General features: G+C 42.7%; 1 protein-coding gene across 8 annotated transcripts in view; it reads right to left on the bottom strand.

Annotated features, from left to right (window-relative positions):
* Nucleotides 1-15312, bottom strand: part of EHMT1 (euchromatic histone lysine methyltransferase 1) — a 153252-nt gene that overhangs the window by 63551 nt on the left and 74389 nt on the right. For 7 of the 8 annotated variants that reach the window (XM_006273851.4, XM_006273854.4, XM_006273855.4 and 4 more), the window contains exon 3: nt 4118-4674. In XM_006273851.4, the coding sequence (XP_006273913.2) occupies nt 4118-4674 (557 nt within the window). Of the gene's footprint in view, nt 1-4117; nt 4675-14214; nt 14411-15312 lie in introns of all 8 variants that reach the window. The other variant, XM_019475728.2, reaches the window with a different exon arrangement.

The following is a 15312-nucleotide window of genomic DNA, read 5'->3' as shown; positions in this document are numbered from 1 at the left end:
AAGACAGTAGTAAAACACTGGAACGGGTTACCCAGAAAGGTGGTGGATACTGCTTGGGGGGTTTTAAGACTCGACTAGATAAAGCCTTGGCTGGGATGGTCTAGTTGGGGATGGTCCTGCTTTGTGCAGGGGGTTGGACTAAACGACCTCCTGAGGTCCCTTCCAATCTTCATTTTCTATGATTCTATATACATGCTTGTTAGGGTCCCTGGATATAAACTCTGATGTGTAACCAGCGCTGAAGCCTCTGTAACCACAACTTTGCTGCTAATGTTACCCATACTAGCTAGATCAAAGCTAAGCTTTGTATGGCTATCTGTACTGCAATCACACCTCTGAATGAACTGAAGGTATTAGCAATGACTGCAAAGTGAAGACAGAGGAAACTACCTGCACACTAGCCACTTCCACATGGGGTATTAAAGCAGAGTAGCTGATGCACTGTAAATTCACAAACTGGCTTAGAGCAAAGTAACTGCTCCAATGAGCCCAACACTATTGTGAGCTAAGAGCACTTGGCAACTGAGTGGAAACATTCACACAGACGTTTCTTGTGCTTTAGCCTATGTGCATTGGCTTCACCCAATTTACTAATTCACTTTGACTTCCCCAAGTGTCCCTAGGTACAGTCTTAAAGTCAAGCTGGTGCAACTTCTGTACTTAGGCCTCGTAGGATTTTAAATCAGGCATCACCTTTTCCTCCCTGTCTGTTCTCTCTACAACAGGATGGGGATGGGGGGGAAGATGTGTGCATGGTAGAAGGGTTGTTACATACAGTTCATTTTCTTACAGGAGAGAACACCCCTCTGCTCTCACAGAGTGTTCCACCTGCAAAGACAGATGACCTCCTTAATCAAAATGTCCTGTACTCTCTCAGCTCCATCCCCAGCAAAATCAGAGCATATAAGAATGCTGGAAAATCCAAGAGTCTAACTAGCCACTTGTCTGTAATTCTCTACTCTGAGCATGTGCATTGAACAGCACAGCATGGAACCGGTTCAGCACATGGCTGCAGTAATACTTGGTAACAATGCAGGAACCAATGCAGGAACAGGAGCACCTTTTGTCTGGGAACCTTCAGTGACCTATGCCATCATCCCAGCTTTAAAGAAGAAGAAACTATGGGACAAGAAAGGAAAGTGACCTGCCCAAGATCACTCAGTAAGCCAGTTTCATGAACAGTACTTGTTTCTCCTTACTTAGCATCCTGGATCTGACCACCAGACAACACTGCATCCTGTGCTTCAGGACATAAAGTATGAGAAGGATTTGTTATCAAGGCTTTTTGTCTCTTTTAGAGATGTCAGCCTGAGATTAAGCCCCCTGGAGTTTTGAAATTTTCATCCACGGAGCTCTTCCCCAGAAAGCCTGTGAGCAACAGAAGCATTTTCAGAGCCTAAAACATGCAACAACCCTTCCTTTTTTTGCTGATTTCCTTCTTTCCTTGGGCTTTCAGGCAATTTGACAAGGTTGTAAGTGGACTGAACATTAAAGAAAAGAGCAACAGTGTTCCCCACCTGGAGAAAAACATGAACGGACAATACTGACTCTGTGTTCTTACCTTGCCTAATCAAAGTGGATGCAAAACCTCAACAAAGGCCACTATTTCAATACAACCTCAAACTAGGGCTCTAATGATAAAATCTTCAGCTGTTTCTGGAATAGGTTCCCAGGCAGAGAAATACTCAATCTAATTGCACTTGTGAGAAAAAACTATCCCCACCCTCTCCTGGGCCTCTCAAAGACCAACCAATTTATACGGTTATCTCCAAAGGGTAAACACTTATTTCCTGGGATATTTCATCTGCTACCCATCTGCTTTACTTTAATCAAGTGGAAAAGGCAGGTGTGAATGTGGAGTCTGATGCTTTAAAAGATGCTGACATACTGTGGGGAGGGGGTCATGTAAGTAGCTTGAGAGGAATAACTAGTTCATGTTTTTTCAGTTTCTCAGTTATGTTTTATGCTATCCTAAGGAGAATTACATGAAGGCAAAAGCTGGTGGGGGAAGAAGGGGAAGACAAGTAATTATCGTGAAGGTTAAACAGAGCAGTTATTTCACTGTCTGTAGAAACAAAATCAACATTTGAAAATCCAGGATTCAGACTCCAATACAGTAGCTTAAACATCATGCTTATCTTGGCAGAACTGTGTATTTTACTTCTCTCCCCACTGAAACCAAAAGGAGAATGGACACTGAATTGTCAGGGATACGATTACAGAAAACGTGGTACACACAACTGCTTGCTTATTTGGGGGCGGAGAAACAAGTGTGCATGTAAATGTCCAAAACAGCCACATGCACAAGCCAACATCTTCTGTACATGTAAATATGCCATGGCATTCCTGGCAGATGTTGCAGGCTGTTTTCTAAAACAGACTCTCAACCCTATCGAGTCAGATACAGTAGGTTATTTTAATTCACAGTAAAATGAGAAAGAAAAAAAAACAACGTGGGCAAGAAATGTGAGGCCCTGTCTCCTCACCTAGTACTAGTCTTTTAAAAGGAAAACCGACTCCATGTTCCTCTGTCTCAGGGGAACCTCTCCCTGTGAGGATTCACAAGGGTCTGCATTGGTTCCCTACCTTAATCCAAGTGTATAAGGGGCCACAGTAGCAGACTGCAGAGCACTTCTGACTGCAATTCTTTGCTTGGAAAACATAGAGCTTGATGCTGCACTTTCATCACACCTGCATGAACAGCATCTGGCTTCCCTAGTCAAAAGCCCAAAAGGGAACAGGGGTGAGAGCAAGCGAACTGAAGTGCAATCAGGGGAAGGCAGAGGGGAAGCTAGTGGTTTGAAGGAATGATCTTGAAGGTATGGCAGGGGTGGTTTCTGCCCTTTTGCCGACACTAAGCACCCAAGAGGTTCATAATTTTGAAATGCTCTTTAGACTCCCACCTGCTTCCGGAAGCACAGGTGGTGTTGGCAACCAAGAGCACCTTCTGCCATCTGTGTTTGGCGAAGTGCCTGGGACCTGTTTTTCTGATCCTTACCTCACCACAGTGATCCATATCTTTGCAACCTCTAAAAAAAAAAAAGATTACTGTTGTGTTGCAGTGATAGGAATGATGCCTGAGGATCACTTAGAGTTTTTCTGTCTGTGAACTGTTGGTACCCAATGAGAAAATACTTCACCAGTGTTTCAACAGCTATCCTCTCTTTCTAACTCCTTCTGGCTGGGCTTAAAAATGCTGAACTTAGCTTTTAAACTCCTCTGACTTGGGTATTGGCAAAGAATCTATCCCTCCCCCTATAATCAGCTATGAGAATGAAGATTGTTTGGGGACCCAGCTAACTGCCCCTAGATTTACAGCACTGAGGGGCTGGAGGCCAGTCATCTGCAGTGCCAGGCCCTCTAGTCTGGTAACCACTCATCTACTTGGTCCAATAGAGCCAGAGCTTACCAACATTTATGTCATAAAACAAGGCCCATTTCTGCTCTTAGGGGTTTGCACAAAGGAGGAAGGAGCAAGACTGATGGGAAGGGAATGTTCCCCTTAACCCCAATTCCATTTTTCATCTGGAAGAAGGCAGACCTATATCCTTTACTAAGTGACAGGCATGCACTCACTCCAAAGGGCACCTTCTATGATTAAGACCATTATATTAACATAAGTAAGAAACATGGAGAATACCAGCCTGGTTAAGACAGCTGAAGGCAACAGTGATGCATAGCAATAAGTCCTAAGATAGGAACTTCTTGCTATGTAAAGATTCCTATCAGGCTTGGAATCTCACTAGTCGTACATGATTTATCTTTGGGTTGAACTTGCAAGGATGAGACATGTTTCAGAAATAGCCCTTTGGATTTCAGCGATGGGCTTAAGGTACAAAACAGGCAAGAAAGAAAGGCAATTAAATTTCCCTCATGGATCTGCTGGCAGAAGTAACTGATTAATGATGCATTTGAAAACACAAGGGGCAGCCCCATATCATGGGACATTTTAACATCTCTGCCTCTTGGGAGGAGGAAGAAACTCTGGTCAGTAGGCTACTTCCAAATGACACTTATACACACATATTGAGGCTATACCCTACCACCCACTAGAAGTTGAATACATAGAAAACCCAGTGCAATTGCAGTACAACTGACTGCAGTACATATACATTACCAGGCTAGGGGTGGGTTTAGGCATGGTCTTCCGTGCTCTGTGGACCTTGATTTCTGCATTAGCAGGGGTGGCTTTCTTAGCATCCACATCCTTACTTCCCTCCCCGAGCTTGGCTGGCATTGTGGCTTGCATCTGAGAAAAGGTGCCCACAGTTCTCCCTTTGCTTGCCCCTCCTGGGAGGGTTTTCGCAGCATGGCCCGTGAGAGAAGCAAAGGTGCTGGTAGTCCTTAGTGGCTGCTCCTGTGCCATCTGCTTAGTTAAAATATATCCATTACTCCCAGTTACAGAAGTCTGTGTGAAGTCATTAGGTTTCATGTGGTTTTGTTTCCCAGTCTCACCGTCTCTCTCAGAAATGCCATTCTCTGCTATCCTATTTAACTTAGTACTGGAGTCCTGCTGGCTCACTTTTGTATTGTCCTGAGTGTTTTTAGCTGGATTTGGGTGGCTACCAGCTTCGCTGCGCTCACAGGAGCCATTCGTTTCACCATCTACTGCCATTTTTGGTTCCCCTACTTGCTTTTCTGTGGCACTTTCATCTGCAGCCATGGCATTAAACCCTGGAGAAAGAGGGAGAGAGAATTATTACACACATTACTGAGACTTAAAAAGGCAGGCATGCCTAACTACAAGGCTAGGCAGATCAGAACAAATCCCTCCTCCACCAAATAATAATAATAATAATAATAATAATAATAATAATAATAATAATAACAACAACAACAACAACAACAGCAATGGTTGCCACTTATCCAATTGGTCACCACTTTATCTACTTGGTTACTGGGGGCTGATCACCAGCTGGTATAAACTGGTATAGCTATATTGGAATAAGTAGAATCACGCTGATTTGAATCAGCCTCAGATCTGGTCCTTTTCGTCCAACTACATTGCCAAGGTGAAAATTGACTTTACAGTTTTTCTCATAACTACATTTATGGGGCCATCCATCAATACCTTGCATGTCAAACAATATTATCCAATACTGCATTCCCATCTCAGGCAAAGATTTCTCTACAAAGGCCACTTTCCTAATAGAAAAGTTTTGCTGGGGTAGTTGTACTGACAAACCTTCCTAAAATAGATGTAATAGGGCAAAAGAGCATCTTTCGCTGGCACCGCTTCACTTGTTCAGTAAGTGAAATAAGCAATGCTGACAAATACATTATTTTGCCAATACAACTACGTATACGCTAGAACTTTTGTTTTGGTACCTTTTATGGCTGAGCAAAAATTCATCAACCTAGCCAACACTGCTCTACTGCAAAAATTTAGGATAGAACCTAGACAGGGATAGTTTGTCTTGCCTATGTAACAAAGGGTTAAGAACCATCGTGTCATAGAAGAGATCACATTTGAGTAAGGATGAGGTTAAATCACTTTAAGCACCGTTCTAGGCTAGGAACACTTATCCCATTCAAATTACAGTGAGATTCAATGCAAACAGACTGAACTGTAAATTCATTTACAGACAAAACAGGAAGGGATGTGTTAATGTAAGAAGTTCTTCCCTTGTCTGACATCTCTCCCAACTATACAGTTGGTCCAATAAAAAAAAAAGAGTTTTCAGCCCCAGGCAGAAAAGATCTAAATGTGAACTTGACAGAAAAGTTTCTACCAAGCAAAACCAGCATCTCTCCAGACAACCAGAACTGATAGCAATTCACTGGCACATTCTGTAGAATGATTAAATCAAACTGTAGTTAGGGCTTCCTCATATTGTTTTCCTTCCAGATGCCAGGCAGGAACAGAAGTATAGACAAAAAAAAACAGCTTAAGCTTTGCCTAGTTAGGCTGTCAGACTATGTGGGTCTAATTTAGAGCTTGATTCAAAGTATATATCTGTGAATTGAACCTGGAATTTTCTGAAGGGCTCATAACCCAGGGGAGGGGCTGGAATGTCAACACAGCTCAGCACACCAAGTATCGGGCTGCTCTGAATCCTTTTAAATCCATTCAACCCCTGCTTTACGCTATGGACACATGAACATAGAGACAGAGCTGGAAGCATAAACGTGGAACAACTTGCAATGTATCAGCTGTGCCCAACCAAGCAGGCTGTGCATTTGATAGAGTGAGACAATAGCCCAGTTTGTGCAGGGATAAATTTGCAACTGTTGGCACAGGATGGCATCTCAAGGGCTATGTCATGTGGCCACAGGTTTTAAAAAAAATTGTTTAAAAAAATCATAATAGATAACTGAACTCAGCACAGCAGATTAACCTGCTCACATGTCCTTGGCCAAGAAAAAACATGCCCACTCTTCTGCTTGGAGCAGCATTGGTATGGATATAAAGCACAGTGGTAGGAACAGGATTTTGGGACCCCATAAAAGATTCTCATTCTTCCTTTTGATTCTAAAACGCTCTGCATTCAGCTCAACTTTGCCTTGAACAGGTTTAACACAGAGATTCATGCCAATATTTGATAGTTAAACTCTCCTCCCCCAAAGAAGATCCAACTTAGCACTTGTACTGTTCTCTGAACTTCCACTCTGTTTAGTACTCAGCTAGGATTTAAAGAGAAACACTGTTCCATAAGAATCAGCACTATTTGCCACTGGTTGATGCATGAAACTAGCCATAATATGGCTCATAATTGCACCATGCCAGCCTCACCTAACCCCCCCCCAAAAAAACAAAACAAATAAACAAAAAACAACCCCTCCGCCACCCTTTTGGTCGTTTCATGATTAAATCAATGGATATCTGATGTGGAAAGGGTTTTTATACTTTGATGGCAAGCAGTACAGAGCTCTCCTCTTGGGACCCAGCACTGGCATTTTTACCTGGCAAGGAACTTCCATCAGTAACACCCTTCCTTCCCAAATAGAGGCAGCCAAGGCTTGTTATAGCTCCCCAGGTGCATACTGCCAGTCTAAACTATGGACAGCTGATTAGCTTTTAAAAATAGCTCACCAATACTCTCTAGAGACTATGCAGGAGGGAAGAAGCAAAAGCATGCTTCAGTTAGGCAGCCTAATGGATCTCCAAGTAGGATTCAGTCAGAGCAACACAAATGGTTGCCACCTTAAGTAACCCAGGACAGTTTCCACGGATGCATTTTGACCTATAGAAGCTACAGTACAATGCACAAGTATTTATTTTAACCAGAATGACTCTGAAGAATAAAGATTATTTTTTAAACTGTTCACAAAATCATTCAGGGAAAACTTAAAATTAAAGATCGGGGGGGAAAAAAAAAACAACACACAATCATGCATATTCCCTTCTCACTTCTCATATTTCATATCTGGCATTTTAAATAAAGGTGTTGGAAGAGTTATTTCATTCTTCATTTTCAGTTGTTTTAGCCCTGGAAGGAATACTGAATTGTGGAGGATCTGTGGGAGGCATCTGGCACCAGGGAAAACGAGACCCTAAACACAGGATGGATTTAAGCTACTGTGGCTTCCCATCAAGTCAGTCCAATAGCTTCTGCAGCTGATTATTTGATAAAACAATTTTGTTCTCTGTTCATTCAATTTAACTGCCACAACAGTGACCAGATCAAGACAGACTAGAGTGCTGCATTAGGGGAAAGAGTAGCTGCCTTGCTCCATAAAGCACATGGACACATTATGAAAAAGTCACTAAGCTAACATTAAAAAGCCACCTACAATTTCCTACTTCTAGTAAATGTGTAACTGCAATCCGATTGGTTGTGCAATGCCATTCATCTTTATAAAAAGACAAAAAACTTTCCAAACTCCCATGACTGAAAAATCTTACAAAGCAAAGCAAAGAAAAATTGCCCTGGACTAACTGACTACACAGAATTCATGGAAATGGAAGAAGAATCAGACCCTTAGAGCTTTCATCTCAAATCTGCTGCCATTCAGTAGGCAAAGCAAATTTACAGGGTTTCAATATTTGGTTTCTAGTGGACACCTGTCCACATGACAAAAAATTGCCACAACTTGTTTCTCTTGCTGGTAATGTTAACAGAGAAGTGTAGGACTGAATATGAAAGGAGATTAAAACCCTCCCTGATCCCCCAGTCAAATTTGAGGCACACTAGGGAGAAAGCTTGTATTGCAGCTGCCTCTGACACACCTGCTCTGGGGTGAGGGGAGAAAGTCAATCTGGCATCTTTCATCAGCACAAAATGATAACAACTAATAACGTATTGCCTAGATAAGAAAAAGCTGACCAGTTCCTACAAAGTTGTTCTATACACTGCACAGATCCCCTATGAGATGCACCAAGACTGTCTAGCACGAATGTATTCAGGAATCTCTATAGATTTTCTCAGGATGCTACGTGAGCATCTAATTAAAAAGACCCCCCTCTAAGATCTACTTTATGTCCATCCCTAAACTACTTAAGACATGGTAAAATAATTAGGTTAGTCACCTTTTATGGGAGACCTGGTGATAGAAACATATTAATTGCCACACAAGTTCAGGTTGCTGGTCCATCTGGTCTGGTATCCCCCTCTGGCTAGGTTGCACTTTCTCCCAACCCAGCAAAGCACACCCTTAAGCATCATTGAAACCTGGGAATCCTCATCCTGCGCTTACAGTGTGGCTGGATGCCTTGCTGAATGGAGATGGATTTGAACATGTGATAAAATGTTTTGCTGAACTGAGACCTCTGATAGAGGGCAAGATTAGATGTTTCACAGGGAGGAGCAGGAAACCCCATAAACAAAGACAACTACTGAATAAGGAGTCAATAGCACAAGGTCCTTGCAAGCCCCAGACAATTAAATTTAGGATTTATGGCCTAAAGCAGCAGTGCCCAATTCATCTGGCCCCATGGATCCAAGAAATTTGGTACAGGAAAAGCAGGAGTATTATTGTCACAGCTCCAGGAACTGCAGCAATTAATGCAACCACTGACCCCCGAACACCAAATTTCCTTGCCCATGGGGAACCCTGTGGTATGAATATGGCATACAGGCTGTTTTCTGGTCACCGCTGCCCTACAGCATGAGCGTTCCCATTCCGTATAATTTTTTTCTGTCTTCTATCATATGCCACTATTTCAACGCTCTTACAGTCTTGGTCTGAACAGTTATCTTGCAGCCATAAGTTCCATAAATGCCCTTAAGCAGAGCATAAAAATGAGGGTTTTTTTAAATTTTGTAGTGTGTTGTCTTTCTTGGTCTCATTAAATGTCTCTCTGCTTTTCTATTAGGACACATGCAGAACAGAAACATGCATCCTATGTTTTATCATATTTGGCTTTCTTTGTTCCCAGCTACACCAGACAGTCCCATATTTTCAGTCTCTTCTTGCATGAACTCTTCTGAGGCCTTCAATCATTTCCTTCACCCATCTCAGAACCACATCTGTTTGTTTGGGGCTTTTTTGTTTTGTCTGTTTGCTTTAAGATAAGGCAACCAGACCAAAGTGCATTATTCCATGCGAGGGTAAACCTTTAATTTATAGTGACATCCTAATATTTTCACTATTTTTCTGTACTCCTTTCCTTAAGCAGTGATGCATTTTGTTTTTTTGACCCCTGCAACACACCAAACGGAGGTTTTAATTGAGCTGTCCACAGTGCTGCCTAGACCAGCCTTCCTGAGTGGTTAATTAAGAACCCTGCAGTGTGGTTACACAACAAAAAAAATCCTCTGCTGTCCTCCTGTTTGTCCACTCGCTGAGCTTCATTAGGACCTGCTGAATTTTTAACATTCAACGTTTCTCAACTAACATTAAGAATGTGTCCCTCTTCCAGAACTCAGACAGAACCACAGAAAATTGTGTACCTTTATGGTCCCCACCCCCTCACCTTTCTAAGACCAGGAATTAAACAATTAACAAAGTTGGCGTGTAAACGACCATCACTGGGTCTCTGTATTCGCCCAGCTATCACTCCTGGCTCTCCGCAGACTCAGCCAGGCCCCCTCTGCACCACTTTCACATGCTTGGCCTTTATGAAGTGTTCTTTTCAACCATAACCGTTAGGAACTGGTTTTTAATCAAATGAAAGTGGAATTTCTGAAGAACACAAGAAAATATTGAGAGAGGGGCTGAGATACAAGTCACCACATATCCCAGCCCCACCTGCTGTAGTTTATGCTCCTTTTCTGGCTTTCCTTGATTTTTATCTTTTTGAAAAACTCACGTTAGTTTTTTCCGCTGCTACAAAGCTGCTCCATTCTACTGGTCAACTTGCCAACAGCCGCCCCCAAGCAGACTGTGTATGACAAATGAACTATGGTTCATGCCAGCTGCTCAAACTGCAGCCAGAGGGAAACTGTACTGCATCTGTACTGACAGAATGGGATGAGTAGGCCACCAGGACTTATACCCCTTCAGTTCAGTTCTCAGCCTTCAGATAAGCACCTAATTCTTTTAGACCCCTTGGAAAAGTGACACGCTCCCATCCCCAGTGGCACAGGCCAGAAAAATATAAAAGATACAAGCCCTCCTGCTTCAAGGCATAAGCCAACTGCGGTCACTGGGATTAAGGGGGAAAAATAATTTAAAAAAAAAATCTTGCTGAAAGTGAATGCTCAGTTATCTATTATGGGTTTTTTTACACATTCCTTTGAACCACAGGGACATGGACTGCTGCTGGAGACAGGACTCCCAATTCTTTCGATCTGATAGGTTATTCTCTAGGTTTGATGGCATCTTCAAACAGAGACAGTGCACACAGCTGTGCTTCCTCAGATTTATCAAGGAGATCTTCAGCTGCAGCGGGAAATAAAGGAACCCCAAACACATCAGTTCACTTGATCGGGTTTGTGGGTCTTATGGCTTGTCATAACGAACAGCTCTCCCTCCTTCTCAAAAGAAAAAAAAAATGAAATGGGAAAGCAGAGAAATAATAATTGAAATAATAATTTGTTGAAAACCCGAAGGAGGGATACTAGTTGAAAGGTTCCCAGTTAGCATCAAAACTGCAGACAGTAATTCTGTAGTCACTTTAAAAAGAAGCTGCCACCCATTTTTTCAAGCCAAGATCCTGAAAGTTTCAAAGTCGGGCGGTAAAACAGAGCTGGCGATTCTGAGCCAGATGCTCAGCTGACACCAGGCCCTGAATCTGGCCATCTACTTGCGGTGTCAAGTCTCCATGTAAGAGACCATTTCCAATCTACTCAGAGACTGATCAATAATCAAACAAGAAGAAAACGCTTTAATATTTCAATTGCCAGGACCAAACCATGACAGTGACTGAAAATTGTCCCTATTCGGTGGCCTGTCTGAAATGCGGGAGATTATTTCCAATGGGAAATAGCCCAAGACCCTCACTGTCCACACCACCGCGTGCCCTGAGCTGATCTGTGCAGCAGTTTTCTATTGCTGTCCTACCCCTAACAGAGGACTACTAGTCTGTCTGTTCTTAGTTCATGAGTTCATCACAGAAAGGACTGTTCTTGAACACCCGGGAGGCATCGTCCAAGTAGCTGCAGCTACCACAAATAAATACCGACTTCTTGCTCTGACTGGCTTCCCTGTGCACAGACACAGCAGGGGACACTGGTGAGAACCGAGCCATGGAGAGCAAACAACCCTCTCTCCCTTTCTAAAGGGGAGAGGCACAAAGGTAGCGACAATGCCCCCTACGCTGCACCTGCTTCTGACAAAGAAGTGTTGTACTGGCACTTTCCCACCAGCATTGAAACCCATCTGAAAAGAAAAATAACGTAGGAGAACTGTTTAAGGTTGACCTTCTTTTAAAAGCAGAAGTGAGTCTTATTTGTAAATCTGTAAGATGACGCTGGGCTCCGGGCTCCTCTGCTACCAGAATCCCTTGCTATCGTTCTCACAAGATGGCTGCCTCAGCAGTCACAGAAAGGTTGAGCACAGTGGAGAACTTCATTTTCAATCGCACTTCTCTGCCCATTCATTCTGCAACTAGCTTCTTAGCTGAAACTTTCCACTTGCTGAGCTGAGCAGAACAGGTGCAGCAGCCTGCTTTGAAAGAACCAGTGAGATGTAGCAGGGAGGTCTCCGGTGTGGACATTAGCAGAAGAATTTAAGTCACTCAGTTGTAAAGAAGTGATTCGTTACTTAGCTACTCACAGCAACAAACGAAATACAACACAATCTTCAAAAATGCAACAGCAACTTTTCTTTCATTCACCTCTTTCCACCCCAGGAACTGACCTAAACTTTTCCCCATAAAGAACAAAACTAGCACCTTTCCCCAGGGCTGTGGGAAATATCACTCTATTCACTACTGTACTAGTCTCCTGTAGGTTTTATAATGGGTGCAATCTTAGATCAAACAGAGCTTTTATTCAAAGCATGCAACTAATACTGAGCTTTATTTTGCCTAGCTATTATTCCCAGAAAAAGAAACTAAAACGCTAGACACACTTGAACATTTCACCTCTACCGGTGTAAGTTAAGGTTTTAGTTTAATTTATTTCTCATTCTTGCACTCCTTGGTAATGCCAGAGCAAGCAGTGCACAATTGCTACCTTACAAAAAGGGCACATCTCCACATTATCTTTTAGTCGAGGAACTCAACACATTCAATGCATCAGGTGTCACAAAAAGCCTGTGAGGTAGGTAATATTCAAGCTCATCTTACAGTTGGACAGGACTTGGGTACCAAGGAGTTGCATGACTTATAAAAGATCAGGCAGTAAGTCTGTGGCAGGACTGGCTTAGGAGGGGAAGCAACACTTCCCTGGACCTGTTTGTCATGCATCTGCTAACGCATGATAAAGTGTGGTTAGCCTTGTTGATCACTTCGTCACACTGACGACTCATGTTCATCTTGGAGTCAATTGTGACTCCAAGATCCCTTTCCACCGCTGTGCTGCTGAGAAGGTCCTCCCCCAGCCGGTAAGCATGTTGGTGGTTCTTTTTGCCCAGGTGCAGCACTTTGCACTCGTCTTTGCTGAACTGCATCCTATTACTTTCTGCCCATTTTTCCAACCTGTTCAGATCTGCCTGGATACATTCCCTACCCTCTGGTCTGTTAACTTTGCCCCCTAATTTGGTATCATCTGCAAACTTGGACAAGGTGCTCTCCACACCCTCGTCCAAGTCACTGGTGAAGACACTGAATAGCACCACCAGTCCAAGGACCAAGCCTTGCGGGACTACACTGCCCACATCTTTGCAGGTCGATACTGACCCGTCCACCATCACTCTCTGGGTGCAACTCCTAAGCCAATTTGCTGCCCACCTGACTGTGTAATCATCTACATCACAGTTTATTTCCAAGAACAGAAGGAGATACTGTATCGAAGGCCTTTTTAACCTCTAGGTGGATGACATCTAGGTAGACTGTTACCAATGACTGCCTGTATGGGGAATTTTGTCTAAGCTCAATCTCTGAAGTGCTCAGAACTTTTTCCTACTACAGGGAGAGGGGTGAGGAAGTATATAATGAGGAAGTGTAGCATCCTTTAGCTCAAACAGTAAAATCTCAGGCTTTTCAATCAAAAGTTCAATGCTCAGAGTTTTAGATCCTGGGTGCACTCCTTGCACATAACTTAGGCCAGGGAATACTCGCAAAACAACAAAGTCTGGTCAGCTCTTGGTCCAAGTAGCAGATGACAGTTCCCACCCAACCCCAAGCTGTCTCAGGCCTAATCAAAAGCCACCTGCATCAGAAACCTGACATGGAATTTTTTTCCTAGGTGATTTGCAGATTCTTCGACAGACCCAAAAGACTCTGATAGGTTGGAGAAGTGTCCAGTTCTTGGGATGTTTCACCGAACACCAAACCTCCCAGCCACGTGCATTGCCTCCACTGCTACATTCTGTGTGGTCTCTAAGGAAACCATTTCATGACAACTTGTCAGGCAGTTGTAACAATTTAATGTTTGGGCAACACTTGAAAACATAAATCACTATATAAGTGCTAAGTTTTATTGTTAATAGAACTGGTGAACATTAACTAATTGAACTCCTGTGACAGACAAAGTTGGTAAATGAAGGTCAGATAAGAACAATGTATACCGCCACACAATCCAATCATCATGCAAATCATAGTCAGGCATGTTTAAAAAAAAAAATATAGGATAATACAAATATTATTCTGCAACAGGGAATGGAAGTTACACAGCTTGGATTCCAGGACTTATTATTTTCATATGTCTCAGAAAATTGCATTAATAAAAAAAAAAAAAAAAAAAGTTGGCAGATTGAAAGAAGGGGGATTGCTTGGAAGTCCAATACCTTGTGAAGCACTGAGACTGGAAATGAATGCTTTATATCATTGCACAGCTGGGATTCTCAGCTTCCCTATGTCACACTGTATGCTGTTAGTCCAAGTCAGTCAAGAGGTGTCAGACTCCAAAGTATCATTCTCTTCTGATCATCATCTACGATTTTTTAACCCACCTGATTCCAGAGACTGCTGTCTTGAGACCAGCTAGAGTGAGAAAGCAATGGTTTGTATCATATTAAAGAAGCCTAATATCCCAGGCTTAAGCAAACAGAAGATACCAAGTCAGATTCTCCTCTCTGTTATGCAGATGACACCAAATCAGACCCATCTGAATTTCACCTCCAGTCCTCCAAATCTTAATCATATGTGTAACTCTGACATCAAGGGGGGCTGCTCACATGCTTACAGTTATGTACATGGCTGCTTGCTAGGCAAGGGCATTAGCCTCTAACTAAAGCAGTCTTGTAAGGAAGTGGTTTTTAAAAATGGTGTCAGAGTACTGAGACAAGAGAAGAAACACAGTACTCAGAAAGGTGTGAATTTTTAAAGATCTGATATTCCATGTCTAGCCAAGACCAGAAATATTTCGATGATGCCAGTTCAGTGCTTTTCTAAACCCCTAATCTATTGAGTAGGGCAAAGTATATCAGTCCCTGCAGAGGCAACAACAAAAGCCAAAAAGCAGTAGCTGCTCACTGTGCTTGCATGAGAATAGTTCTTCTGATATCGGAATCCATTGAGTCCATTGTTTTATAGCCATTAATAGTACAAAAATAAGGAAACCAAGGGTCAAACTTCATCAGTTTAACCCTGAGAGGGATGAGGAGGTCAAAGTAACTCAACCTCCTTCCTGTTTCCTAACCTGGTCAGAAGCAGAAGTGAGAAGTAAATATAATTATCTTGACGCGTGGAGAAAGAGAGAATGAGAAGCACATTTGCATCCTGTGGGGTGTGTTCCTAGTGCTACTGAACCCCCAGGAACACTGTGCCACCATTTTCAGTGGGAGCAGAACTGAGGTCCTTAATGGACACAGCATATTATCACTAACCCACCAGGTTATTTCTAAATGCATGATATTCAGAGTCTCCTTTATGATCAAAGAGCA

This window comes from Alligator mississippiensis, chromosome 12 (assembly GCF_030867095.1).
Source record: "Alligator mississippiensis isolate rAllMis1 chromosome 12, rAllMis1, whole genome shotgun sequence".
Classification (NCBI taxonomy): Eukaryota; Metazoa; Chordata; order Crocodylia; family Alligatoridae; genus Alligator; species Alligator mississippiensis.
Note: the sequence above shows the minus strand (reverse complement) of the source record. Positions and strands in the feature narration are given on the sequence as shown.